This window comes from Globicephala melas, chromosome 10 (genome assembly GCF_963455315.2).
Source record: "Globicephala melas chromosome 10, mGloMel1.2, whole genome shotgun sequence".
In the NCBI taxonomy this organism is placed as follows: Eukaryota; Metazoa; Chordata; class Mammalia; order Artiodactyla; family Delphinidae; genus Globicephala; species Globicephala melas.
Window position 1 is genome coordinate 60,990,668 of NC_083323.1, and position 27,993 is coordinate 61,018,660.

At 47.1% G+C, this 27,993-nt stretch overlaps 1 protein-coding gene across 4 annotated transcripts in view; it reads right to left on the minus strand.

Moving 5' to 3' along the window:
• ACVR1B (activin A receptor type 1B) overlaps positions 1-19,459 on the minus strand; it is a 31,722-nt gene extending 12,263 nt beyond the window's left edge. For 2 of the 4 annotated variants that reach the window (XM_060305707.1, XM_060305710.1), the window contains exons 1-3: positions 19,315-19,459; positions 2,471-2,710; positions 1,391-1,639 (exon numbers count right to left, since the gene is read on the minus strand). In XM_060305707.1, coding sequence (XP_060161690.1) covers positions 1,391-1,639; positions 2,471-2,710; positions 19,315-19,405 — 580 coding nt within the window. In that variant the 5' untranslated portion in view covers positions 19,406-19,459. Of the gene's footprint in view, positions 1-1,390; positions 1,640-2,429; positions 2,711-19,314 lie in introns of those variants that run through there. The other 2 variants (XM_060305708.1, XM_060305709.1) reach the window with 2 other exon arrangements.
• Positions 19,460-27,993: the final 8,534 nt, after the last annotated feature.

Consider the following 27,993-nt stretch of genomic DNA (forward strand, 5'->3'; position numbering starts at 1 on the left):
CGCTGAGCCTGCGCGTCCGGAGCCTGTGCTCCGCAACGGGAGAGGCCTCAACAGTGAGAGGCCCGCGTACCGCCAAAAAAACAAAACAAAACAAAACAAAAAAAACAGCAAGGACTTAGTACTTTAAGTCCACAGAATTAAAACCCCAGCACCTTGGAAACTTTGCATATTCTGAATTAAGAATGGACTAAACCATCCAGAGAGGAACAGTTATTAACCATTTTCCTCCAGATGACCGGGCAACTGCCCTGGACCTGCCCTAACCTCAGCTAATCCTGATCTTACAAAAGACTCCAGAAACCCCGAGCAACCCTCCTCTAGCAGCAAGTCAGGTCACAGAGTCAGTCAGTTCTAACCACTGCCCTACCCTCCTTCAGCAAAGAACAAGCCATATATTTTCTCTCTTCCAAAAATATGCAGCTTTTAAATATATCCATCATCTTGGCACTCTCTACTGCAGAGCTTAATAAAGGCAAAACCACAGAAACTCAGGAGATGTCAGAGCTCAAAGTATTCCTGTGCTCAAGAAGGGATGTCTGGCCATGACTGATGGCGGCATAATTTCCCTACAGAAGAGCCTTGTCACATGGCGAGAAAACATACATAAACACGCACAAAGCTCTCACAGATATGATCCTGTCTGTCTTAGTTAGAATGGCAACAGTGACCTTTGTGGATGATTTTTTTCTATAGGAAGAGAATACCACCGTCACTAAAATAATCGTCTGTCTTCACAAAAAGACTCTTTTGCAGTCATAGCCACATCTACTAGCTAGCTGAGCTCTACCCTGAGACTGAGACAACCCAACTCTCTTTACCCTAAATTCTAGTCTCAAGTCAAGGTCCGCCTAAGAAAGGCTTGGTCGCTCACAGGCAGCTCTGCAAGTGGTGCTGACGCCATGCTGGAGGCCCCAGCTGCCTTTATTTCAACCGCCACCAAAAACCCTTGGGCAACTGGCACAAGTCAACGACTCACCCAAGCCGGGCTCTCGGCTCTACTCGGTGTCCTTAAACTCCCCCTGCGGTCGCGCGCAGATCAATGATTAGCTGCCACCACCTCACAGGAACCCGGCACACTCCTGTTTCTCAAAAGGGGCCCTGAAACTGAGTACTCCACTGCTCAGGTGGAACCAGGTGAATTTTAATAGCTGTACGGTTACAAGACTTGGAGAGGCAGGGATCCTGGAATGGAGAGCTTTGCACCTGACCTTTGGAATTCCAGAGAATGAAAGATTTTCTGTGAACCCCATTATCTTATCTTATTACGTGTCAGACTCCCAAAGAAGGAGAATTATGAACGCAAATGGCCAGCCTTCTTCCTGAACACTCCATCCTGCTGGGAGGCAGTGATGGAGGCCAACAGCAGACACGAGGCCTGAAGAAGCGGTACCTGAGCCAGACCCCGACGTGGAGAGGTCGTAGACGAGATCCTGGAGCGTCTTGTCCTTGGAGAGACACATCTCACACGAGGGGTCCTCCACGTCCAGCCTCTGGCGGTTGTGATAGACGCGCTGATGATAGTTAATGACAAGGAAAACAATGATGATGATGAGAAACAGGAGGAACACTGGGCCGGCAATAATGCCCACCAGCTCCACAGGGCCCCACATGGAGGGGTGCTCAGGCTCCTTGAGGTGACCTGGGTCAGGTGAGAGAGGAGAGGGAAAGAACAGAGTAAAAATGAGGGAACGCCATGGCCTCATTTTTCCCCGGCTCCTCCCTCCAGGTGGAAACGCCCTTTTCCTCTCCCTGTGTTCAAGGTGCCCTTGATCTCTCTGGTCTTACTGGGCTCCGTATCTGCCTGGATGCTCTCAGATACAAACCACTCTAGTTAAGGTACCCTTTGCAACAGTCAAACCCACAACCCGCTCTGTAATTTCACAGCATGTCATGGTGCTCTTCCCACCTCCACGCCCCAGGCACGTGCCATGTTCTGCTCCCCCACTTGTGACGGCCTCCTGAAGCTCGGCCTGGTCTCTCTCTTCCTCCTCTCGCCTCCCCAGTCATACCTCCTAAGTGGCGGACCTGCGAAGGCTGGTGTCTAACACTCCTCAGCCTTGATGGCCGTCCTTTCCAGCTCTAGCTCCTCTTCCCATTTTGCCATCACCGTCACGCCAGAAGCTTCCTTCAGATGGCTTAGGGGCCGCCTCCTTCGGGATCAGCCCCAGGCCCTCCCGTGGGGACCCCTGCCTGGCCCTTCCACATCTCACCAGCCGCCCATGGCCGCTCAGCCACGACCCAAGTCGCAGCTTTCACCTCTGCGGCTCACTCGACAATCTGTTTCCCCCATCCTCGGAGCTACAGACCGGACCTGGGAGGAATGCCATCCCATGTCACCTCCGGGAGCATCAAAAAGGCACCTTTACCTATCCTCCAACAAAGGGGCGGGAGCACAGTAGAGAAGGATGAAAATGACAGGGGTGCCCTACCTCCACGATGAGCCAATAGTCCAACAAGGGTGTCCACTCACCGCTGGGCACCCTCAGGTCGATCTTGTTGCAGAAGTCAGTGTAGCAGCAGTGCGTGTTGCGCAGGTCCTCGGAGCTCAGGCAGTAGAAGGGCTTCCCGGCGGGGACCAGCTCCACTTTGGGGATGCAGGTGCGCACATGGTGCTCCATCCCGTCCAGGTTGAAAATGGAAACCATGCAGGCCCCATCTGTCTCACACGTGTAGTTGGCCTGTAAGCAGCTGGTGCACGCACAGAGCAGAGCTGCGGGACATTTGGGAGCGGACACTGACATCAATGGCGAGGTCTTATCCCAGGTCCTTTTCCAGACTTAGAATACAATCCCCCAGCATACTTGATGTTCCAAAATAAGGCGCTTTTATAGAGATGGGGCCAGAAAGATGACATCGTCAGTGGGGGCCCAACCTTTGCACCTGTTTATTCTGCTCACAACAAGGCTTTCTGGGTCCCACCATTGTCCTCTAAGTGCTCTAGTTTATGCCTACAAGAAACAGAGAAACTGCCTTTTTAACTTTTAGACTTTGACTTATTTAAAAAAATTGTTTTGTGGCTAGGAAAGCCTGAGGATGGGAGGAAGGCACCTTCCCTTGGGAGACTAGAGGACCCCTCTCCCCACGCACTCCAGCTGACACCACCCGGGCTCCCTGGAGTCATCATCAACCCCATCTCCTTTCTCTGCACCAGGAACGCCCACAGTTTCCTGAATGCAGTGTGCGTGCTCTCACACATGCTTTTGCTGCAATGCTTCTTTTCCTAGCTAATGCTTACAAGTTCTTTAAGATTCAGCTTAAACGTCACTTCCTTTGAAAAGCTTCCCGACTAGTCCAACAACCTCCTCCATCCTTTAGTCCCCAGCAGGTGCCCCTCTCAAGAGGGGGCAAAAAGAACACCCTCCAAAGAAGATAATATTAGTGCCTACCTCATACAGTCACTGTGAGGATTAAATGAGCTAACGTACAGAAAGTGCTCAATAAATCTAACCCATTCGGAAAGACAACTGATATCACTTTATTTTTTTATTTATTATTTTTTAAAAAATTTATTTATTTATTTTTGGCTGCATTGGGTCTTCGTTGCTGTGCGCGGGCTTTCTCTAGTTGTGGCAAGCGGGGGCTACTCTTTGTTGCGGTGTGCAGGCTTCTCATTGCAGTGGCTTCTCTTGTTGAGGAGCACGGGCTCTAGAGCGCAGGCTCAGTAGTTGTGGTTCGCGGGCTCTAGAGCGCAGGCTCAGTAGTTGTGGTGCATGGGTCTAGTTGCTCTGCAGCATGTGGGATCTTCCCACACCACGGCTTGAACCCGTGTCCCCTGCATTGGCAGGTGGATTCTTAACCACTGTGCCACCAGGGAAGCCCTGGATATCTTTTAAAAGCACTATATATATATATATATATATATATATATATATATATATATATATATATATGTATAAATTTTTTTTTCTTTCAAATAGGTAGTGCACACAATCATCTCTGGAACTAGTGAGTTTGGCTGGGTGTGTATTATCCGTAAGTGTGCACTGTTGACAGGAAATTACTGTAAATGAATTTGGTGCCTCTGAAAGCCAGCTCGGCAGCCCTGGAATCTGAAATCCTTTATTTATCCGTCTAACAAGAATAGCACAGACAGCAGCCGTTGGTTCTCCCCAGCACTGTCTCCCATGAGCCTAACCCAGCCCTGACCCCTTGGGATGGGCAGGAGGGTGGCTTGAGCCACTAGGATACTGAGGTTGGGACTCACAGTGCTGAACAAAGCATTCACCCAGCGGGGATGCAGGTGGCAGGGCCCACCCGAGGCCCCGACTGGACACTAAGCCAATACTATCTGGATCCCAAGAGGGAACATATTCAAACTATGGCCCCTGGAGAAGAGACATTTATGACCAGTCCCGTGAAAAACCAGCCTGTCGTAACTCACCCCTTTCGGCTGTAAACAGTCTATCTTTGTCTCTTCCTCTAAAACACTGGAAGGCATCTCCTGGCTTTTCAAGTCCAAAGACAGATTCCAAATATCTCAGGGTCCAGCCCCCTCCTTCCCCAGGCTTTCTGTAAGTGACACGATCCTTGCCATCCCCAGCGAGGAAACAAAGCAGGGCGAGCACAGACAGGTAAGTGGACAGTGTGGATCTCCACTGCACCGCCTGTGGGATTTTTCTCACCGCGTCTGATCAGAACCCTTTCTTCTGGGAGAAATTCCAAAACACGCAGCTACCTGCTGAAGGGCTCGGGTAGTGTTCTATTTTAAAGGCAGGAAGTTTAAAGCAGGTACCCTTTAGACTAGGATCCCAAACATAAAAGGAATTTTAAAAGTAAACTCCTCCTAAATTTCCTTCTTCTTGCTAACTGAAGTTTACTTCTGCGACTCTGAGAACACTCAGCCCAAACCTCTTTGACTCACCCTGGAGTCCTGACTACTCATCCACGAGCGCAAACGCCCATTCCTCTTGGTGTCAATGGGGACATTCAGGCACAAAAGGGGTCCCCGTGGCGCGCACACCTCTCAGTACACGCGCCCCGACGTCCGGCGATGAGAACAGCCTCAGGTCTATTTTGGGAAGCAAGAAGGGAAAGCGAACAACTCCCAGAGGGCTATTCTGAGCACAGTGGGACACGCGGGCCAGACCCGCAGCCGCCTTTGGAAAAGCAGCTCACTTCAGAGTCCGTCAATTAGCAGGCAGGGAACCAGAGCCTCTGCTCCCAGACACGCACTCTCCTTTCCTTGGTTCGTGGCCTCTTTCACAGTGATTCATTCTGGAGAACGAGCACACCCACACGTGGCTCATTATTTTTGGGAAGTACTTAAACAATCTTGGTGTAAGACAGGAAAGAACAAAAGTGGTGAAATCTATGCTAGACGGGACGAAGGACGGAACTGGGAGCAGGGCCATGCGGCTTTGTGATAAGGGATTGGGCAATACGCCCCTGACTCTATCTGGGCTTCGGCCGCCCAGCCAGAAAATACCATTTATGTTACAGAGATGGTATGAAGATCAGCCCACATCTGCTAAGTGCCGTGGGTACGCTGAGAAGACTGCTCACATCTGTGTACATCTCTGCTTTTACAGAGTGAGAAGTCTGAAAAAGCTATTTTTGCAATAACCATCACTACTGCCCACACCCCTGCAGAGGTTTCAGTTACTCTCACTAGAGCCACAGCAGAGCATCATGGCAGGAACAGGCCACACAGACCCAGTGCTCAAATACCAGCTCTAGTGTTAGTCACATGGCCTTGAGCAAGTTAGTAACCTTCCTGCACCCCAGCTGCCTAATCTGTAAAGTGGGACTGTTAATTAGTTCACAGGACTATGTAAGAATTACATGAAATAAGAGATTTAAAAAGTGCTCAGCAAATAGATGCTCAATGAATTTTAATCCCTCCCTTCAATGTAAAACTCAAGTAAACACATCCATGTACAATGTGTCTCTCTAACCACTAATTAGGAAGTGACAGCAAGACCACAGCAAGGAACTGCTGTTTGAGTCTCAGCTCTGCCAGTAACTGGTCGCGTGGTTTTGGGCAATTCATTTAACCTTCCTGAACCTCATTTTCCTCACCATTAACCAGAAAGAAGGGGTTGAACCAGATGACCTCTAAAATCCTCCACTTGAAATCTGAATCTAGCTTGTTTTTAAATTCACATTGTCTGGATCACTGATTCAACACTGGGAAGTTCTGCTTTAATTCCATATACCTTTTCCTGAACTTTATAAAGACAGACTAGTCTTTAAACTGTCTTCTGTTAATATTCATTTTTCATTGAAACAAAGTAAGTGACAATAAGATTACAAAACATCTGAATTTACTAAAACTCCACTAGTACACTACATCACAAACCTAACTGTGATTTCTTTGAAAAGTTAAATCTGGACTAATGATAACAGCCCTTTATAATCTGTTTCATAGTGACTCATCAAGTGAAATCCGCCTACTACACATGTGTACATAAACAACACATACCTAAAACTCCCAGTGTTCCATCACCAAAGAGTTACGTAGTAGAAACAACACAATTAGGAAAGCCGATGGCAGAAGAGTAACAAAATCAATCTACAGAAAAGCAATTAAAAAGTGGTCAGAGTGAAATTCTCACTAGCACAGCATATTGTTACTAACAAGCGAGTCAAACCTGAACTAAAGACATTTTGGCAGGATTTGAACATGGTGCCAAAGTATGATTAGGAGGCGGTCTGTGGTAGGATGCCAAAGCAAATTTGATTCGTGAGACAGGATGTGTTTGGAGGAAGGCTGACAAGTCCCGACCTGGGCAGACTCTGTCTCACTGCATGTCATGTAGGCACTAACACACGGGGCCTGAGCAAAGGCACCCCCACCGCAGGCCCCTCTCTCCTGCCCACGGCATACTCTAGGAGGATACAGTAAGGCTGTTGCTCACTGGAAATTCCCAAGAACCACCATCCAGGACTAAACTCACAGCCACTCAATCCACATCACCGGGGGACAGGATGTGGGAGGAGCAGGGTGGGGGCACCGACCTCAAAAGGTAAGAGGCATGCTGCAAAACACCCACCTTTGTGCTGGTAGATGAAGGTCCACGAATGTTTTAAAGCTACAGTTTCTATGATTTTTAGCTTATGTATATGCTCCTTGGGGATGGTAAGTTTCATCAATTTAGCGTGGAACAGGGTCCCATTTAGGGACACTAAACCTGCCTCTTCCAAGCTTCACTGGGCAACCTTCTAGTTCTACAGGAGCTTAAATGTGGTGCCCAAATAGCCCGTGCCACCCTTCCTCTTCATGATTTTACAACTTGATCATAAGCTGCCTCTGAGCCCTCATCTTACCAGATGACAGCATCCATCAGGCAGGCCAAACTGATAAGAACAGCCTATTACAACCCATGATTATTTTAATTATTCTTCCATGGACCCTATCCAAACTCCCTACAGCTTACTTGGGATAGAACAAAGACCACAATTCTACACAACTCTGTGATCCTGAATAGCCAAGATGATCTTGGGAGGAAAAAAAAAGAGAAAGAGGACAAAGTTGGAGGGCTCACACATCCTGATTTAAAACTTACTACAAAGCTACAGTTATCAAAACAGTATGCTACTCCCCGAAGTACAGACTATAAATCAATGGAATAGAATTGAGAGTCCAGAAACAAATCTATACATCTATCATCAACTGATTTTCCACAAGAGTGTCTACAACATTTTGGGGGTGGCAAGACTAGTCTTCAACAAACGGTGCTGGACAACCAGAAATCCACATGCAAAAGAATAAAGTTGGACCGTTACTTCACACCATATACAAAAATTAACTCAAAGTAAGTCAAAGACCTAAATATAAGAGCTAAAACTTATATTCGAAAACTTCTAAAACTTTTAAAATGAAAGTAGGGGTATATCTTCATGACCTTGGATTTGGCAACAGTCTCCTAGATATCACACCCAAAACGCAAGCAACAAAAGAAAAATAGATGAATTGGCCTTCACCAAATTAAAAAATTTTTGTGTCTCAAAGGACAATATCAAAAGAGTGAAGAAAAGAGAACTTACAGAATGGGAGAAAATATTTGCAAATCATGTATCTAGTAATGGTCTTGCACCCAGAATATGTAAAGAACTCTTAAAACTAAACAACAGGGCTTCCCTCATGGCGCAGTGGTTAAGAATCTGCCTGCCAACGCAGGGGACATGGGTTTGAGCCCTGGTCCAGGAAGATCCCACATGCGGCAGAGCAACTAAGCCTGTGCACCACAACTACTGAGCCTGCACTCTAGAGCCGGCGAGCCACAACTACTGAGCCCTCGTGCCACAACTACTGAGCCCTCATGCCACAACTACTGAAGCCCACGCACCTAGAGCCTGTGCTCCGCAACAAGAGAAGCCACCACAATGAGAAGCTCATGCACCGCAAGGAAGAGTAGCCCCCGCTCGCCAAAACTAGAGAAAGCCCGCATGCAGCAACAAAGACCCAACGCAGCCAAAAATAAATAAATAAATTTATATTAAAAAAACCCTCAACAACGACAAAAAATAATTTTAAAAGAGGCAAAGGACCTGAACAGACATTTCTCCAAAGATATACAAATGACCAAAAAGTACATGAAAAGATGTTCAACATCATCTCAAATGCAAATGAATTTCAAATTCAAATGTAAATCAAAACCACTTCACACCCACTAGGAAGGCCATAAGAAAGTGTTGGTGCAGACTCAGAGGAAACTGGGACCCTATACACTGACAGTAGGATCATAACCCGGTGCAGCCACTATAGAAAGCAGTTTGATGGTTCCCCGGTAAGTTAAACATCGAATTACCACGTAACCCAGCAATTCCACTCCCAGGTGTATATCCAGAAGATTGAAAACAAGTGTTTAAACGAAAACTTGTACTCGAATGTTCATAACAGCACTATTCACAACCGTCAAAAGGTGGAAACCCCAATGTCCACCAAACATAGAAAGGATAAACAAAATGTGGTATATTCATATGATGGAGTATTACCCAGCTATAAAGGGGAATAAACTACTGATATTCACTACACTGTGGATGAACTCTGAAACATTATGTTAATTGAAAGAAGCCACATACTGTATGGGCCCATTTATATTAAATATCCAGAAAGCATTATTAGTGGTTGTTAGGGGCTTGGGGGAGAAGATGGGGAATGCTGGCTTAATGGGTTACTGGGTTTCCTTCAGGGTAAAGAAAAAGTTCTGGAACTAGAGAGTGGTGATGGTCTGTGTACCATTATGAAGGTACTTAACACCACTGAATTATACACTTTAAAATGGTTAAAAATGGTTATATGTGTTCTACCGCAATTTTTAAAATACCATAAATCTCTGTAAGACAGTATGTATAATATAATCTCAATTACAAAACAATAACAACAAAAACCTAACACGAGCATACCAAAAACAATGGAGGTACAGTGTCCTTCCCAAGTCCCAGGAACCTGTAAACTCCTAAAGGAGGGAACCAGTGTCCTTCTCTGCTTCATTTTCTCACTGGTATCCAGCACAGTGATCAGCAAATAGCGCCATGATTAATAAGTCTCATTCAACAGATCTCAGCCTAGCAATCTGAGAGGGAAGGGGCTCTGCCAGAGTGGACATGCTTTTATCCATTTTATACACCTGTCTACATTTTCATTTTTGAAAGAGTTTTACTGCTTTAAGAAGACAGAAAGAAAAAAGAAAGGGCTTCCCTGGTGGCGCAGTGCTTAAGAATCCGCCTGCCAATGCAGGGGACACGGGTTCAAGCCCTGGTCCGGGAAGTTCCCACATGCTGCGGAGCAACGAAGCCCATGCTCCACAACTACTGAGCCTGTGCTCTAGAGCCCGCGAGCCACAACTACTGAAGCCCGCGAGCCTAGAGCCCGTGCTCCGCAACAAGAGAAGCCACCGCGATGAGAAGCCCGCGCACCACAACGAAGAGTAGCCCCCGTTCGTTGCAAACAGAGAAAGCCCGCGTGCAGCAACGAAGACCCAATGCAGCTAAATATAAAAATAAATAAATTTTTTAAAAAAAAGAAAGAAAAAAGTTGTTCAGTAACTACTGATTTAGACAACTGCCAAAATGTTTATGAAAATCTTGAATCGGGTTTAAAAATGGAGGTGTCTGGCACTAAACTATCACAAAGTAGAGGTAATGTTTGTTTCTCCAGGGGGTGGGGGGTTGGGGAGAAGACAGCGGGTGAGGCTGCAGAACTGACACAGTACCAGGCAGAAAAGTCCTGCTGCATTAAAATACAGCAATCAGATGCTATTGCTAACAAAGAATCAAGTTGCATTTCCAGCCTTCACAATCATCGGAATTAGATTGTAAAACTACACTAAAATAAAACAAAACAAAAACTCTTAAGCACCCAAGAGCCATGATAAAGTCAAATTTTACATGTGTAGTTGGTGGTATCGAAAACATCCAAAAAGTATACTGGTAAAAAGCACTTATGAAAAAAATGTAACTGACTTAATAAAGGAAGCTATTTGTATGACGAGGGGGAAAAACGCACAGATTGAACAATAAGACATTTGATAAGCTTGGTGTTTAATTTCAATCTGGGAAAAGGTCTCAGAGTGGGTTTTGCATAAGAGAAAGGTGTTTGAAAAGCCAGCTCCACACTATATCTATTCTACAAACTGCCTTTCTGACATTCTACTTGGAGACAAACCCAACCCCAGAGAGCTGTTTAAACAAGTCACCCTTAAGCCTCAGGTCTAGAGAATGAAAGCTTTGTTCTCACTCAAAAAAGACGTTTGATGTTTATGCTAAGGAGACCTGTCACTGCGACTTAACTTATGGCTGACTGTAAATGCCTGAACACCTAGCAAGGGCCCACCTGCTGCCCAGGAGAGCGTCAAGGTAAAGCTGGAAGGAGTGGCATCACTATGACAGAGCACGTCCGGTGTTCCTGGGACCTAAATGTCCAGACTCGGCTGCCACATTCAGGCTGCCTACTAGTAACCTGGTATTTCTCCTTTACTGACACGTTTATATTGACAGGTACAACCATTCTGTTTTCTTTCTTTGCTGTACTTAAGCAGACACGCTCGTGGCCCGTCAGAGCAGGGGAGGGTACTTATCAGTGGCAGTCCTCTTTGCTTCCTGACCTACTTACTATACTATGGATGTGTGGAGAGGCCACAGGGTACATCACAGTTTTGAGGGAGAAGAGGGATAGGAATGACTGTTTCAGGCAACTGGGACAATGAAGGAGAAAACAAAATCAGCCAGGACGGAGAATAAAACTAAAGAGGCTGAGATCCAGTTCATCTGGCTGGAATAAAATGGGCAGGTGGTAGAATAAACAGAGGAGAATAAACAGAGATGCAAGAGGTGAGGTAGGAAGTGTGATTAGGATGTTCCAAGTAACTCACAAGTGTTTGCAGCATTCTGAGAGACTGGGATAAAAACTGTACATACAGGAGACAATAAAATTACAGCAGGACAGAACTAGAATTATTTACCTAGGATTTTGCTGAGAGGATGGAAAAGAGATGAATGAATTCAATTAAATTATTAAGTACTTAAAATACACAAGGCTCTGTGATAGGACGAAGACATATAAAGAAAAATAAGGTAGCTCCTAGCATCAATTTTTATGGGGTAGAGAAGCGAGAGTGGGAGAAGCAGAAAGCTATAAACCAGTGTGAACCTCTATACCACTGATATGGATGAAAGAGAAAAGCAGAGAGGATGGAGTCACTGGCTGGGGGATAGGAGGAAGACAAAGTGGGTCCCACATTGGAGGATGGCTGGATTTGGACTAGGCTAAGAAGAGAAGGCCAAGACCAAGAAAAGCACAAGGCATGTTAGGTCCAAAGTAAACAGATGTGACAACAATGCCATGGTTCCAGTCAGAGACAAGGGCAGTAAGGGAGACTAGGCCAGACTGCGTGGACTGTGATGCCAGGCTAAGGGGTCTGGAGTTGATCCTGGAGGCCACATAAAAGTGACACAGAAGGTGCACTTGCCAAAGTTAGATCCAGTGGTAGGAAGGATGACAAGGGAGAGACAGGAGGCAGGGACTGGTTAGAAAGCTACCTTAACAGTCATTACAGTGCCTAGTAGAGTACAGGATTCAGAGCACGTGCTTTGGAGTCAGACAGACTTCAGGCCCACTGCTTAACCTCTCTATGTCCCAGTTTTCTCATCCGTAAAATGGGGATGAGAGTGCCTCAGAGAATAGTTGTACAGAGTACGCGATGTAGCACAAAGGCTCCGTGTAACACTTGAGTAGATGGTAAACATTCAGGAGATCAGAGGCTTTTATCACTACTGTCATCCTAGTGAATGAGAAGGGTCAGAGCTCTTTGTGGTTTTATGGTTCTTCTAACAAGCAGAAGTCAATTTGTGTGTAAATGTCTCAATGGCAAGGACAGAGTCGTTCCTCAGTATTCCTCTCAACATTAAGCTTGGCCCTGCCTATTAGGAATGAACGTTGACTGAATGTGATTCAAGCTTATCTACTACAAGCGTAGAATGTAATGTCTACAAACATACACCAAGACAATATGCAGAGATTTGGGGTAAGGCAGGTTCAACACAAATACTTATTTAAAAAAAATATCCTTCAATTCACAGATTCCTCAACTCAAAACATCAAAACCATCTAAAAAGTTTATCTCCAAAGCACTCACAATCTCCTCTCTCCTCCAAACACTCACAGGTATCTAGGAAAAGGTAACAGGCAGTAGGTGAAAGCCACAGGTGGTCAAAGGACTTCTTTCCACATGCAAGGTCCATCCATGGGGTGACAGGGTACCAGGTCTCAAGGCGCCTCAAGCCTGTCTTGGGCGAGTCCTGTTGTTTCCCTCTCCTGTTTTCCTTCTCCTCACATCACCATCTGACTCACCACACACACATTTTTAAAAACAACACCTATTTACTATTTCACAGTTTCTGTAGGTCAGAAGCCCAGGCACAGCATGACTGATGTCAGCTGGGCCTGCATTCTCATCTGGGGCTGGGACCTCTCTCAAACTCACTCGTTGCTGCCGAACTCTAATGCCCTGTGGAAGAAGGACTGAAGCCCCCGTTTCCCTCCTCGCTGGTGGCCAGGGACCACTCAGCTCCTGAAGTCAGCCTGCAGTTCCTGCTCACGTGGCTCCCATGGGCAGTTCATACATGGATGTTTACTTTCTTCCAAGCCAGCTGGAGCATCTCTGCCTTCCTCTTCTGCAATCAGCTGAGAAAATGCTCTGCTTTCAAAGGGCTAGCTTGATTAGGTCAGGCCCACCACGACAGCCTGCCTATCTGGAGGCGCACTGATTTAATCCCGTCACAACACAGTTGACCCTTGAACAACTCAGGGGTTAGGGGCACTGACCACCATGGAGTCAAAAACCCAAGTATAACATAACAATCATCCCTCTGGATCTGTGGTTCCGCACCCACGGATTCAACCAGCCTTGGACCGTACAGTACTCTAGTCTGTATTTACTGAAAGAAATCCAAGTATAGGTAGACCCATGCAGTTCACACCCACGTTGCTCAAGGGTCAACTGTACCACCTGCATTCATGCGTGACTGAGTAACTGGGAAAAGGTGTGTATATACCTAAGGCTAGGAAACTTGAGGAGAGGAGAGCAGCGGGGGGACTGTGGTAGACAGAATCACCTTGTATTTTATTTCTTTATTGTCCATTTCACCAGCCAGAAGGTACACTTCACCAAGGAAAGCATTTGTCTCCTTTTGTTTACTGTTGTATCCCTGCACCTACAGCAGTGCCAGGTATATGGTAGGTGCTCAAGGGTTAAAGGAACCCTTAGATCACCGTAGCAGTATTCGATATACGTATATATATACCTGTTTAGTTTATTCACAGGCTGGAAACGGGACTCCTAACTGTATACATTAAGCTTTTGGTTCAGTGAAACCATTCAGGAATCCTGGGAATTCCACATGATATAATTTTCTCTCTGCCACAATCATTGTATGGCTTTTAACAAGATACAGTTGATTCTCGTTATTCATGGATTCGTATCTGTGAATCTGCCCACTTGCTAAAATTTATTTAGAACCCCCAAATCAATACTCTCAGTGCTTTCATGGTCATTTGCAGACATGCGCAGAGTGGTGAAAACTTTGAGTCACCCAATGCACACGTTCCCACTGAGGCTGAACAAGGCAATGCTCTGGCTTCTTGTTTCAGCTCATGCTGTTAACATGTGTCCTGCTCATGGTATGTTCAGTGCCAGGCTTTTTGTGTTTTTTCTTGGTGATTTCACTGTTTAAAACAGCCCCCAAGAGCAGTAGCTTAGTGTTCTGAAGCTCGAGAAGACAGTGACGTGCCTTACGAGAAAGAAAATACATATACTGACTAAGCTTCATTCAGGCACGCATTACAGTGCTCTTGGCCCTGAGTTCAATGTTATTGAGTCAACAATGTAAATTAAATGAGGTGTCTTTAAACAGAAACACGAACAACACAAGGTTATGTACCAATCAGCTGATGAAAACGTGTGACCAGCAGCTGCAGGGAACTAACCCTGTGTCTCCCCCAGGAGCAGTGGTCCAGTATTTGCGAATCCTATGTTCAAGTGGGCCTCACAGAACACAGTTACGGCAAATAACACGACCTGACTGGATTAGCCCCATTTTACAGATGAAACAGTGAAGCGGACAGGGATGTGACGTGGCAGCCCCCCGCGCACTCCAGCACACCATCCTGCTTTATTTCCTTCACAGCCCTCATGACTGATAACTGTGTTTACTCATTTATTTTCGGTCTGAGCCACTGCAATAGTCAGTTCCATGAGAGTTCGGGATTCTTGTCCACCTTGTTCCCTGTTACCTCCTCATGCCAAGAACCATTCCAGGCACATACCCAACCGAATGAATAAAGAAACCTCCTGTATGTAATTGTGTAAATATTAGGGGGATTGATTCTTTAAAGGGAAAGGCAGTTACTTTCATTGTGTTAAATTCAAAATATTTAGCGAGACAAATGCAGGCTTCAGACTAAGTGGAGAGAGAAGAAAACCCGAAAAGAACACCAGAGCTGCCTGAAGTGGCGCTGTCTCAGACACCCGTGGGCAGGTACGACTGCTGGGGGTGGCAGCTGCACAGCTGCACCAAGCTCCCGAGACCTACAGAGGAAGAAGAAAGCTACACTCTGAACGGTATTTATCCGCGACGAAAAAGCCAGCAAAGCAGAGAGAACAGGCAAGAGCAGAGACGCTGCCTCCAGGCCCAGCCGCAGGTTGAACCACGTGTGAGAGAAGCTGAGGAGAGCAAAACCCGAGAGCTGGACTCGAACCTGGCCGTGATGCCGCCCCTGCAGAGTGACAGAAACGTAGCCGAGACTGCCGGGGACTGGCGGCTCCGGAGCCGATTCCCTTCAAAGGTTTGGACACTCCTAGGCCAGGCGGAACTGATGGGCTCCGGAGGCCCGCAGCACTTCCAGCATCGGGGGGAACTGATGAGCAAAAGGACTCCAGGATTTTCTTCTTGTGAATACAGAGAGGAAAATGAGGTAAGACCCTCTTACATCAACCCTACTGTAACAGACAAATAGCACAAGAACTCGAGACAAAGAGGCGGGATTCCAGAATTAATGTTCACGGCTGCTCTGAGCAAAAACTGAACAGTAAACAATAAGGATTTCAAAATTAAAACAAAAGAGCCACTCCAGTATTCTAATTTAACCTTCAAAAATAAAGAAGATCTCAAGCACCGTGGACTGAGAATTCCATTCCACCTCAACACCCCGCACTCCTGAGTTATTATGAGAACAGACTGCGAGGCAATTCAACTCGTGCTCCGAAATGCAACAAGCAGCTTCAGCAGGCCATGCTGGAAGAGGCAGCGCCTCATCATCACCTCCTGATTCATATTCTGGTAGCAAGGTTACAATTAGCTCACCGGTGGAGAATACACCTATTTATAACACAGTAGTCCACCTGAAAGACACAATCATCTAAAAAGGTTTTTAGACAAAAATGAAGCGCAGCTTCTTCCTGTACTGACTGCAGATTCCCAAGGTCCTTTCAGATGAAGTCCTCAGTCTAACCTTCCTGTGTTCACAGGCACCATTCTGGCCACCTCTCAGCCTCCATGTTCTTATGTAACATTTACATAGTGCCATAAACATACCCGGAGTTGCGTAAGAATTAAAACGTTGCCAAACCAATAAAGCCTAAAGCAGGTCACTCCCTCCAGACTGCCTTTGATTAGCAAAGGTATGCTGCCCGGCCTAAGATGTAAGGGCCTGTCAAGAGACAGAAATTAACTTGAGGAAATCTGAAACGGGTCCACAGAAATGCACAAAGAAGAAGAAATTAACCACACTGTGACATATGATGCTTCTATCAATCCCAAGAATTACTCTGCCCCATAAGATAAAAAGTAACCCAACATTGCCTGGTCTCTGAAGTCAGAAACTGTGTCTAAAAATACCTCCCAGCCAACTGGCTATCAGTAAGTCAGTCTCGCAAATGTCCCAATAAGAGCGGCACAGACTAGTTCCTTACTTTACAGAGGCAAAACTGAGGCAGTCACAGAAAGGTTAAGTGCCTCATTCAAGGACAACCTGTAAGGGAGCAAAGTTCAGGGGCTGGAAACCAGCCTCCTCCCTCCATCTGGCTCTAACCTTTAACCAGAGTAGCCATTTTATTGTTTTAATCACATCTGTTCCCGGAGCTCTTAACAAAACTAATCTGAGATTCTCTTTTTCTCTATGAGAGTTCACTTTCACCGTAGTTCGAATTCATGTCCACTCAACAAAATTACAAGACTTGGCCTGAAATTAAATTTTTAGTTTACTCACAGAAATTAAAAATATTCCTATCAGAACCTCAAATGTCTCCCTTGTTGCTTTTGTCTTAAGAAATAAATATCACGCTCTCCTGCTACTAATTCAATTTTACGTTTTCAAGTACTAATGTGAAAATTCCAAGGCAGGCCTTAAAACATGGCCCACCTATCAAATGATGCTGTTTATAACCTGGAACTCATGCTTCTTATCACTGGCCTTTTACTAAGTCGACATTAGTTCACTACTTAACGCAGACACCGACCCCTTGCTGCCCTCATGTCCTGTCCAAGTACCAGGCATCAGGGCTGGCTGGTTCTGCCATTCCTCCAGCCCGCCTCGAGGATCACAACAGAGGAAGTGCAGGGGAGGACAGCAATCAACTTCTTGTTATCCCACAGCCTCTATTTTCCCAGAACTGATGTCTTACTTGAAGCCTTTTGCAACAGTGGTCTCTGTAGCATGCACTATTGGCAACTAGATGTGTCCCGGAAAAAACTGTAGTGTCTGGCCAAATTTAAAGGCCTTCGAGAATGCTTGCTGGACACACAACCTTATTTCCAATTTACCAAAAAAAGAAAGCAACTTCCTATTATGCCCACCCATCCTCACGCCAACAACATCCATTTCAGGAAGGTTACAGAAAATGAACTCTGCCCCATTCAGAACCAGCTGTATTATCAATTAAACATTCAAGGCTCACAACAAGAAATATCCCACCAGACACTACACCAACCAACAGGGACACGGCTGTTAAAAATCTTGGATATATTAGGAACAGGATAAAAATTCCTATGGAAGGAATTTAAAGATTTATTCATCACATGTAAAATAACAAACCTGAAGGCTGAGTCTCCTTACTTACTACCCTACTAGAGAAATAACGTCGTGTTACACACTCCAAGAACATGGCCCATAATAAGGCCCAGTAAACAACATTCATGAAAACCATTAATTTACCACCAATGTCAGACTGTGTACATACACCTTCACCATGTCTATCAGACCCCACGACACATTACCTATGCCACAGAGCGGCGAAGACCCAGGAACACGCATGAGGCGCCTTAGCAGAAGCATTAGCCTGTGAACAAAGACCCCACCGCACAGGCTGCACCACTGGGAACAAATATCAAGGCTGGAGGTAATGAACTTGTTTTTGAGACTCCAAAGTGGGATGAGGTCTTTTGTTGATTGTCTGGTTTACGAAGGAAGCCAGAACCCACCTAAGAACCATTCTTTTTAGTGGAGAGAAGAGAGCCACAGGACATACATTTGATCTCCCACTGCTGGAAGGTTAGGGGCTGCTGAGAAGTCAAAGCAGCAGGCTTTGTACATCGGGAGCCGATACAGACCTGGATCAGCTCTCCCAGATCTATCTGTGGGTCAATAATCAGTTCAATATAACTGCCAAGCATAACCTTCATCTGCTACCCCAATGCCAACACGCATTTGAGACGACACCCTTAAGTTAAATATTTTAGGGTTTCATCTGCTCTCCTCAAGCCCCCCAAGCCTCGCAAACAAGACACCCAGCTGAGTGTCCCACAGAAAGGGGCTACCTCTGCAGCGGGAAGGGTGCGGGTGCTACCAGGGAGCAGAAGCCTGTGGGGTTTGGAAGGTAAGGGGTGTGTGAGGTGGGGGAGTGTGTAGGGAAGGGGCTGTGCTGGAAGGTAAATAAATCCTGCCCAAGGGCCGGGAGCCGCTCCAGTGCTGGGGTCTTTAAATGATCTTGGGGGTGGGAGGCAGGTTCTAGGATGTCACCTGAAAGGCATCCACAAAGTGACGAAGTGAATGGGCCCCCTGGGGTAGGGTGGGAGAGGCGAGGTGAAAAGCAAATACACCTAGATGCAGATTAACTGTTCTGGAACTAGGTTTCCTAGGGTTCGAGAGATTCCAAAGCCAAGCTCCCAAAACGTTTAGGGCCCTGTTGGTCCCATTGCCTCCACAGAGCTTCCGCGGGGCATGTGTATTGGAGGGGTGGGGGGGCTGGCCCCACTGAACTCAAGGGACTGCGCGAAGGGGAAATGTGACTCGCTTTCCCAGAACATTAGAGAGGAAGGATAAGGAGGGGAAGAGGCACCCCGAGCGCAGGAGCTCAAGGAAAGGTTTGAGACCCCTTCCCCTTTCATCTGAGGTGCGCAAGGACCCTCAACATGAGGATACCTCGGAGAGGCAAAGACCCCATTGCCCGAGCCCCACAATATTGGCGGGAGAAAATGCGCCCCCCAAGGAGCATCTGGAGAGAGGGAATGAAGACCACCGCCCCTGGACATGCTGAGGGGCAGAAACGTGGACCTCCAAATATTGGGGAAGGAAGCCCGCACTCCCCTCTATGGAACATGGGGGTGCTGGGAGCGCGACCCCCGAGAGCTCCCCGAATCCAGTTTCGCCGGGAAGAGGGATCGGGTCCCCAGGGGCCCGGTGTGAGCTCGGTCCCGGCTGGACGGCCGCGCCTCGGGGGTCGGGGAAAGCCGACTGGGGGTCACCGCGACTCCCCCGCGCCCCCCGCCCGGCCATATTGAGTGCGTGGGGAGGGGGCGCGCTGTAGCCAGGGGCCGCTGCGCGAGGCCTCGCCCTCGCCCGGCCCTCTCCATCCTGGCCCCCGCCCCGGGACTCACCCTGGATCCCCCGCGGCCCGGACCCGCCGCTGCCGGCCAGCAGGAGAACAACAAGGAGGAAGAAGGAGGAGGCTCCGGCCGACTCCGCCATAGTAACCACCACGGCCGCCGCCGCCGCCGCCGCCGCCGCCGCCGCCGCCGCCGCCGCAGCCCAGCAGCGCCCAGCGCGCGCGCGCGCGCCCCCGGCGCCTCCCCTCCTCCCGCGGCCCGGCTCCCGCCTCCCTCTTCTCCGCCCGGCGCCGGCACGTGCACTCCCGGCGGAGCCGGCGCCGCGGCCGCCGCGCGCGCCCCCGAAGGGCGGGGCCGGGTGCGCGCGGGCGCCCGCCTTAAAGGGGAGTGTCCCAGTTAAAGGGGTGGGAGGGGTTCGCGCCTCGGCCAACCTCACCCGTGGGTGCAGAGCGCGGCGCGGAGGAGGCCGAGCCGGACACGCGACTTCTGCTCTGTCCTGCGCTCCCCGCAGCGCAGCGTGATCTTAACGGCACCGACCCCCATCCCCCGCATCGAATGTTCTACGAGTGCCGTGCGTGTTCCCGTTCCCTTCATCCCTACTGCTTAGCCTCAGGCTCCCGTCACGTCCCATCGCGATCGTCGCAACCGTCTCCTAACTAGTCTCCCAGCCCCAAGTGGCCCCCCTGCGATCCGCGGGACGCACAGCCACCTGTGTGATCGAATCATGCGATGCCCCTTTTCAGAACATACCGGGCTTTTTAATGACAGTACTCAGTCTTGGTGAGGGTGCCGTGTGAAGCACTCCCACTCTGCTGTAGGTAGAACCCTTTTGGTAAACAATTTGGCATTACGTATAAAATGTCTTAGAATATTCATATCCCTATCCCCTGTCTTCAAGAAATAACAGAGATGAGGACAAATATTTGTGAGAAATGTTAACTGTTGCATGTTCATCATTGTAAAAAAGCTGGAAACAAGTACTCAATAATAGAAGACAAATTATGGCCCATCCATATGATGGAGCATTATTTTGTAATTAAAAATTATGTTTGTAAAAATAATGACGTGAGAAAATGTCCATGAGATGTTAAATGCAAAAGCAAAATACAAAACTATTTACAGTACTGTTCTAATTTTGTTGGCACTATATATCTGCATGGAAAAAAGACTGAAAAGAAATTGCCAATATTATCACCAGAATAATTTTTTACTTTTTCTGTAAACATTTCAGTATTTTCTAAATATTTTACAAATAAGCTAGTGTTACTTTCAAATTTAGAAAAAAATGCTTATAAAAGGTAAACTGAATCACCCATATCTTTCTGAAAAGAGTTCACTTTCCTTAGCTTGAAAAAGCGCTTGAGATCACAAAAAGGACAGGGTTTTGGACCCAGAGTTCTGGATCTGAAACCTCCTTTTCTTACTAACTGGCATGAAAACGTAGGCAAGCTTTTTAACCTCTCTAAGCACAATTTCATCATCTGAGATGTAAGGGTGGAGAGGATGACCAAAGGTGGGAGTTGGGGTACGGGGGAGCTTCTCAAATGGAATCCCCACCTTTGAAGTTGTCACAAACCTGAAGAACACCCCTCCTCATATAAAGAAAAAAACTGGACTGTAGACACACTCCCCAGACACAACTCACACACACACACATGTGCAAAGTCTTGCAGAGGCACCATGTACACAAGGGTCAGTAGCTGGATGAGCAAACACCTTATTTTTATACTGCTCTGCCTCAGGCCCCCAAAATGGGCATTCCCCCCTCCATTTTATCTAACGGGTCTCCCAAACTCTGTTCCACCCACCCTTAAGGGCTCCCAGCTGTGGTGGGCACAGTGTAAGTTTACTGTGTTAGTTTCCTAGGGCTGCCTTAACAGAGTACCACAAACTGGGTGGCTTAAAAGAACAGAAATTTATTGTCCCAATTCTGGAGGCTAGAAATCTGAAACTAAGGTGTCAGAAGCCCCATCCTCTCTCTGAAGGCTCTAGGGAAGAATCCTTTCTTGTCTCTAGTTTCTGGTGGTTCCCAGAATTCTTAGTGTTCCTTGGCTTGCGGAAGCATAACTTCAATCTCTGCCTCCGTCTTCACATGGCTGTCTTCCCTCTGTGTCTGTATCTCTGTGTCGAAATTTCTCTCTTCTTATGAAGACACCAGTCATCAGATTAGAGCCCACCCTAATCCAGTACGAGTTAAAATCATTTTAACTTGACTGCATCTGTGAAGATCCTATTTCCAAATAAAATCACATTCACAGGTTCTGAGTAGACATGAATACTGGGGGCACACTATTCAACACAGGACATTCACCAACACACGCAGTTGGGAAGGGAAAGCTGACCCCTCAGGAGCACATTACTGAGACCAAGGGAGAGGAACTGTCCTTCCTTATACCTTGCTAAGTGCTGCCACTGTGGCTGCAAGACCAAGAGTCGCAGAGGGGACCTGTGGTTGCTTCACTCCTAAATTACAAGGGCAGTCACATAGCTGAAGGTACAGCCCAGGGAATCAGAACGCTGGGTCCACAGACCAAATACCAGCTCACCTGCTAGCCTTTGACTGTGGACAAGATATTTTACCTCCCTAAACCTCAATTCCCTCATCTGTAAATTGGAACTGATGTTAGTTCTACTTCATAGAGATATTGTGGGGATGGATGAAGATACTGTCTTTAAAGCATTTGGCACGGTCTCTGACACCTAGGAAGTGATATTAAAAGAAAAGCTATGGTGATGATGATGATTTAATCTTTACTATAATCCTATGAAGTGGTTGAGGCATGTCAGGGTGTGCTCAATTTACAGGTGAGGCAACTGAGACCTAAGGAAGGTAAGCCACTCGCCCAAGCTCATGTCTAATTTAGTGTTGAAGCCACAGCCTCCTGGTCCTGTGCTTCTTCAACATCACAGCATCTCATGCTTTTCCAGAGACTGGTTTTCAAGAGCCAGCTGAAGGTGGGAAATTAGACTTGATGGGGTTGGGGAGGGGTGCGTTATATTCCTCATACGCTATTCCTGAGAGTTTGCAGCAACTCCTCAAGTCAGAGTTTTACCAGATGATGCATCTACCTTCCCTTTTAGGTCCCAAGCAGTACGGAGACAGACCGCCCAATCTCCCTGCGCTCCCTCCCACAGCCTGGCTCTCCTCCCATCCCTGAAGACCTCAGCAAAGCATCCACTTCTGTAAGCCTCCTGAATCTTAGGACTGGACCCACATCACATCTACGAACTACTCATCCGCCTTGCTCTGTCCCTTGGTCATGGGATTCCCCAGAGCTACCAGGATTTACTTCTCCGGGAAAAAGTCTTACACCCCAGGCTCCACTGACTAGACCACCCAGTGTCACAGCTGCCATCTTGTTTACAACACACCAAGACACTCCACAGCAGTGAGAGGCCCACGTACCCCCCCAAAAAAAAAAAGATACCAAGGTAAAATTGTCCAATGTTTAGGCATGGCAGTACACGCGGAGAGTGGAGGGTGAAGGGGGCTGGTGGTGGAGCTGAAAAGTAATGTGGGAGAGAGAGACAGATGTGGAAGTCCACATGGAAGTGTCCTTTTCTCCAGTATTCCTGGACGGGTTCTAAGCAGGGGGGTAAAGTGATCATATTTGTATTTTAGAAAGACCACTTTGTTGAACCAAATGAACTTGAACTTTGTGCAGATGGTTTGGTGGTAAGGAAACCTAAGAGCTAGTAGCTCAGACAAAATAGGAGGAGGACCTGACCCTAGGCAGCAGCAATGGAGATGGGAAAGAAAAATAGATTCAAGAGATTTTAAAGAGGTAGAAGCTACAAGATTGATTGGATGTGAGAAGTGAGGAGGAAACAGAGAAGCCCATTATGTTTTCAGTATAATCTGATGTGGGTGACTGTCTGCTTGGTGGCTAATTCAGCAGATTAGCAAGAGCAAGTTTGGGAAAAAGAAAATGAGCTCCCCGTTGGACGTACTGAGTTTGAAGGGCCTCTTGTAGGAACCTGGAGCCATGGAGCTATGGATTGGAAATCAGCAGCATATCATAGTTACGCAGACAGCTCAGGGGTGTGCAGTAGTTCTGGAAGTACAGCAACACAGACAGGAAAGAGGAGACAGAGAAGGAACACTCAGAGAAATAGGAAAAGAACCTGGAAAAAAACAGAATCATGGAAACCAAGGCAGGAGAGGGTTTCAAGAGATCAGTAGTTTCTAATGTTGAGAAGGAGTCAAGTAAAATGGGAAACAAAGAAAGTCTAGGATTTGATAACTTGAAACCCAGCGGTGACTTTTACTTGAGCAGGTTCAGTGGAAGGTGGAGTGGAGGCCTAACTTCAGGGGGCTACAAGTGAACGAGAGGTGAAAGCTTAGAAAAACTGAGTGTCAGACTTCCCTGGTGGCGCAGTGGTTAAGAATCCACCTGCCAATTCAGGGGACACGGGTTCGAGCCCTGGTCCAGGAAGATCCCACATGCCGTGGAGCCACTAAGCCCATGGGCCACAACTACTGAGCCTGTGCTCTAGAGCCCACGAGCCACAGCTACTGAGCCCACGTGCCACAACTACTGAAGCCCGCGTACCTAGAGACCGTGCTTCGAAACAAGAGAAGCCACCACAATGAGAAGCCCGTGCACTGCAACAAAAGAGTAGCCACCTCTTGCCTCAACTAGAGAAAGCCTGCATGCAGCAACGAAGACCCAACACAGCCAAAAATAAGAAAGGAAGGAAGAAAGGAAGGAAGGAAGGAAGGAGGGAAGGAAGGAAGAAAGAAAGAATTAAAAAAAAAAAAAGACCGAGTGTCATCTGTTCTTTAAAAGAACTTGGCTGTGATGGGAGGGGGAGATTTGAATTTCCTTCAGAATGATAGACCAGGTTCCCTGAGCAAAATTTCTGCTAAAGAAACAACCCAAAATGCTTGGCAAACTAGCAAGAAAGTGAAGAATACTCAAGTCAGAAACTAAGGAACAAAGAGAGGAAAGCAGAGAACCAAAGCTGGCTTTCACCTTGAGAGCATTTGTATACCAGGTGAACTTGAACTTTGGTGTTCTGAAGGTGAGCAGGATGCAGAGGACAGAAGAGAAAGTCCAGGACTGCCCAAGGTGTGGGAGTCTAATAAATCTTCCTCTGCTCAAATCTGAGACCCACAAGAGATAAGACAACACTCGGTCAAAGGATGAACTAGAAACAATTCACTCCTCCAGGAGGCTGCCAGGAAAATTGCCTGACTTGAACCTTGGTCCTGAGTGAGAAAAGGGGAACATCTTCCCTGAGAATTCTGAACTACAAGTTGGCCTGCATCATTTAATTTAATTCCAAATTAACCCTACCTGGGTGGTCTGAAAAACTATACACTATTTAGATTCAAGTGGGCCTGGGCTGGTAGTACCCCCTGGTAGTACCTGGAAGAAAGAAGAGCAAATAATCTCTAGAGGACCCACCTTCAACTCAGGCTACAAGGAATTCTCACAGACAAAATTCCAAGAAATATAATCTATGTAGTCAAAAATCCAAAAACAATTAAGTAGGGCTGAGAGAAAAATAACGGTCAACCTAGAATTATATACTCTTAGAAAATGTCTTTAAAAATATATATAAGTGGGCTTCCCTGGTGGCGCAGTGGTTGAGAGTCTGCCTGCCGATGCAGGGGACACGGGTTCATGCCCCGGTCCGGGAAGATCCCACGTGCCGTGGAGCGGCTAGGCCCGTGAGCCATGGTCGCTGAGCCTGCACGTCCGGAGCCTGTGCTCCGCAATGGGAGAGGCCACAACAGTGAGAGGCCCGCGTACCACAAAAAAGAAAAAAAAAAAAGTATATATATATATATATATATATATATATATATATATATAAAAGTTATGTATGAATTCATGCCTACTTTACTAATTGTCAGATATTCCCTATTAGAAGGGAAACAGACTACATAACTTCCAGGTTAAGAGAAGGAAAAAAATAGAATAAGAAAATATAAGCAATCCTGGGCTTCCCTGGTGGTGTAGTGGTTAAGAATCCATCTGCCAATGCAGGGGACATGGGTTCGAGCCCTGGTCCAGGAAGATCCCACATGCTGCGGAGCAACTAAGCCCATGCGCCACAACTACTGAGCCTGCACTCTAGAGCCCCTGAGCCACAACTACTGAGTCCCGTGTGCCACAACTACTGAAGCCCGCGCACCTAGATCCTGTGCTCTGTAACAAGAGAAGCCACTGCAATGAGAAGCCCATGCACCGCAATGAAGAGTAGCCCCCACTTGCCACAGTGAGAGAAAGCCCGTGCGCAGCAACGAATACCCAACACAGCCAAAAATAAATAATAAATAAATAAATTCTTTAAAATAAATAAAGGCGGGAAGAAAGAAAATATAAGCAATCCAAAAGGAGGCAAGAAAGGGGAGAAAAAAAAGGATAGTATTAAGGTGAGATAAATAGAAAGCACAAAATAAGATGGTGAAAGTAAATTCAAATACATCTGTGATTACAATAAATATGCATGGGCTAAATAATCCAAATTAAAAATACAGATTTCTAGACTAGAGAAGAGAAAGAGAGAAAAGGGGATTTCCAGAGGACATACAAGGTCAAAGAAGTGTTTGCTGCATTTTGTTGCTTTAATAAGAAGGGAGAGATTGCAACTTAGACTGCAATAAAGGAGTCAGGAAGAGTTCAAAAATATGGAAGAAGAAGAAGTAAGTGATGGAGCGAGAAGCTGGAGGAGGAGGTGAAAGAAAGTTTATAGGCATGAGAGGGTCACCTGGATGTTCTCAGTCAAGTTTTGGGCATGGCCTGTTTTGGTACAACATGGTCAGGAGGCAGGATAGCATATGATGGAGGACATGCTTGAAGAGAGTAGGGAAAATTTGCAAAAGCCACTGTGGGGAATGGGATGGTGTCCAGGAACATAGGAAAGCAGAAGGTAATTGCCAGGGTGGCTCTGGGACCCAACCAGAGTTGCCGAACGTTAAGTTGAGGTCATAACAAGCCTCTTTGATGGTACAGTTTCCTCTAGAAATGCTCAGCATCCCAGAGTGGGAGCTGAAGAGGGGATGTTTGGAGGCTGAAGGGGTGGGGGAAGCGGTATAGGTCTGGTGGGAGAACAGGTGGGTCCGGGAGTTGAGGGAAGCAGAGGGAGGGCAGCTAAGGCAATGGAAGTAAAAGGAATGTGATGTGGCTGGTGGCTAAGGATGGGAGGATGGCTAGAGGCACTGTTATGGGCCTGAGAATCCCGAAGGCCCCAGTCAGTGTTAGGGACCTGACAGAGTCAGCGGCTGCTGTCTGTGCTCAGGGGCCCCATGGGATGGTGCTGAGCTCTGCTGTTCTTGAAAAAAACCCTCCCCAGGCTTTTCCCCCTCACTTTCTGCTCCAGAGGCCATGGCATGATTGTAGATTACTATAACCCCCACACTGACCTCGTTCCACCCCAGTGCCTCCTTGGTAAACAGGCCCAGTGCCCTCAGCCTTGATGATTCATACTTTAGTTCTATCCGGACATGCCCAGAGGCCAAGCAGGATGGCTCTCCTGGTCATTCTCCTTTTGCTGTGGACCTCTGAGCTTTTGCCTATCTGTACCCCCCTCTTCTCCATGCCCCTAATGAAGCCCCCATCCAGAACCTCATACCATACACCTCTGATATTGCTAGCACTGTAACCTCCCCAACCTCCTGGTCACCCTTCCTGCAGTTACCAGGTACGCCATAGCAAACCCGTGTTCCCTCTCATTTTGTCATCTGCCTTCCTGAGGACATATGAGCTCCCTATTGCCCATGACACCACACCATTCTAAATCTGCAGGGGATTTTTAGAGATAATTTAGTCTGACCTCATTGTTTTACAGATGGAAAAACTGAGGTCCAGAGAAGATAAATGACTTTTCCAGGGCAAAACCAAAACTGGTAGTCAAGACCTCTACATGACAAGCCCTTAATATCCATCCAGACTTACTTCCCCTACACATAAAAACAGCATACAGAGACTGACCATGTACTCTCCTAAGAGCGCTTTGTGGATTATTTATTTAATCTTCACGACAACGCCGTGGGAGCAGTACTACTGTCCACCCGATTGTAGAGATGGAGAACTGAGGTACAGAGAGATCAGATAATTTGCCCAAGATCACCAGCTAATCCCAGTTCTGACAGCTCCTCCGTCATCCTGGCTCCTCTCTCTCTCTCTCTCAATCCCTCCCCCTTTTACACACTTATACACTTGCAAGCACACCTGCCAAGTCCTCAGTCATAGTCTTCCTCCTGCTTGGACAACCCCTGCTCCCTTTTTTTCCACGTGGATTACAAGGGGGTATTGCTGTCACCTGCCTACACCCCCTTCTCCTAGATGAATACATGGTCTGCCCTCTGGCCACAGATGATTGCACCAGCGTTGGGCATCTGAACCAAGGGAAAGTAGTAAATAGACTGGCTGAGGTGTTCAGCTTCTCTTTCATGAGCATTTGAACTAAGGAGGCGTAGAAACTGTGTTACTCAGATGGTGGCAGGAACTACAGAGGAGTAACTGGAAGCCGTGTGGTATCAGGATGAGCTAGGAGAAGAGAATGGAATGGAGTCAAGGCAGGGAGAAGGCCGGGGGTGGTCACCAAGGTGTGCCTGTGCACACGCACCCTCCAGCCTCAGCCCCTCTAACAGTCAAATTGTCCTCCACACATACCCAGTCCAGTGTCTTCAAGACCCCATGAGATCTGGCCATATTTTCCCGTTACCAGTTTCTCTGAGACTCCCATGTACCTTTCCAGGAAATCCTCTTTTTTCAC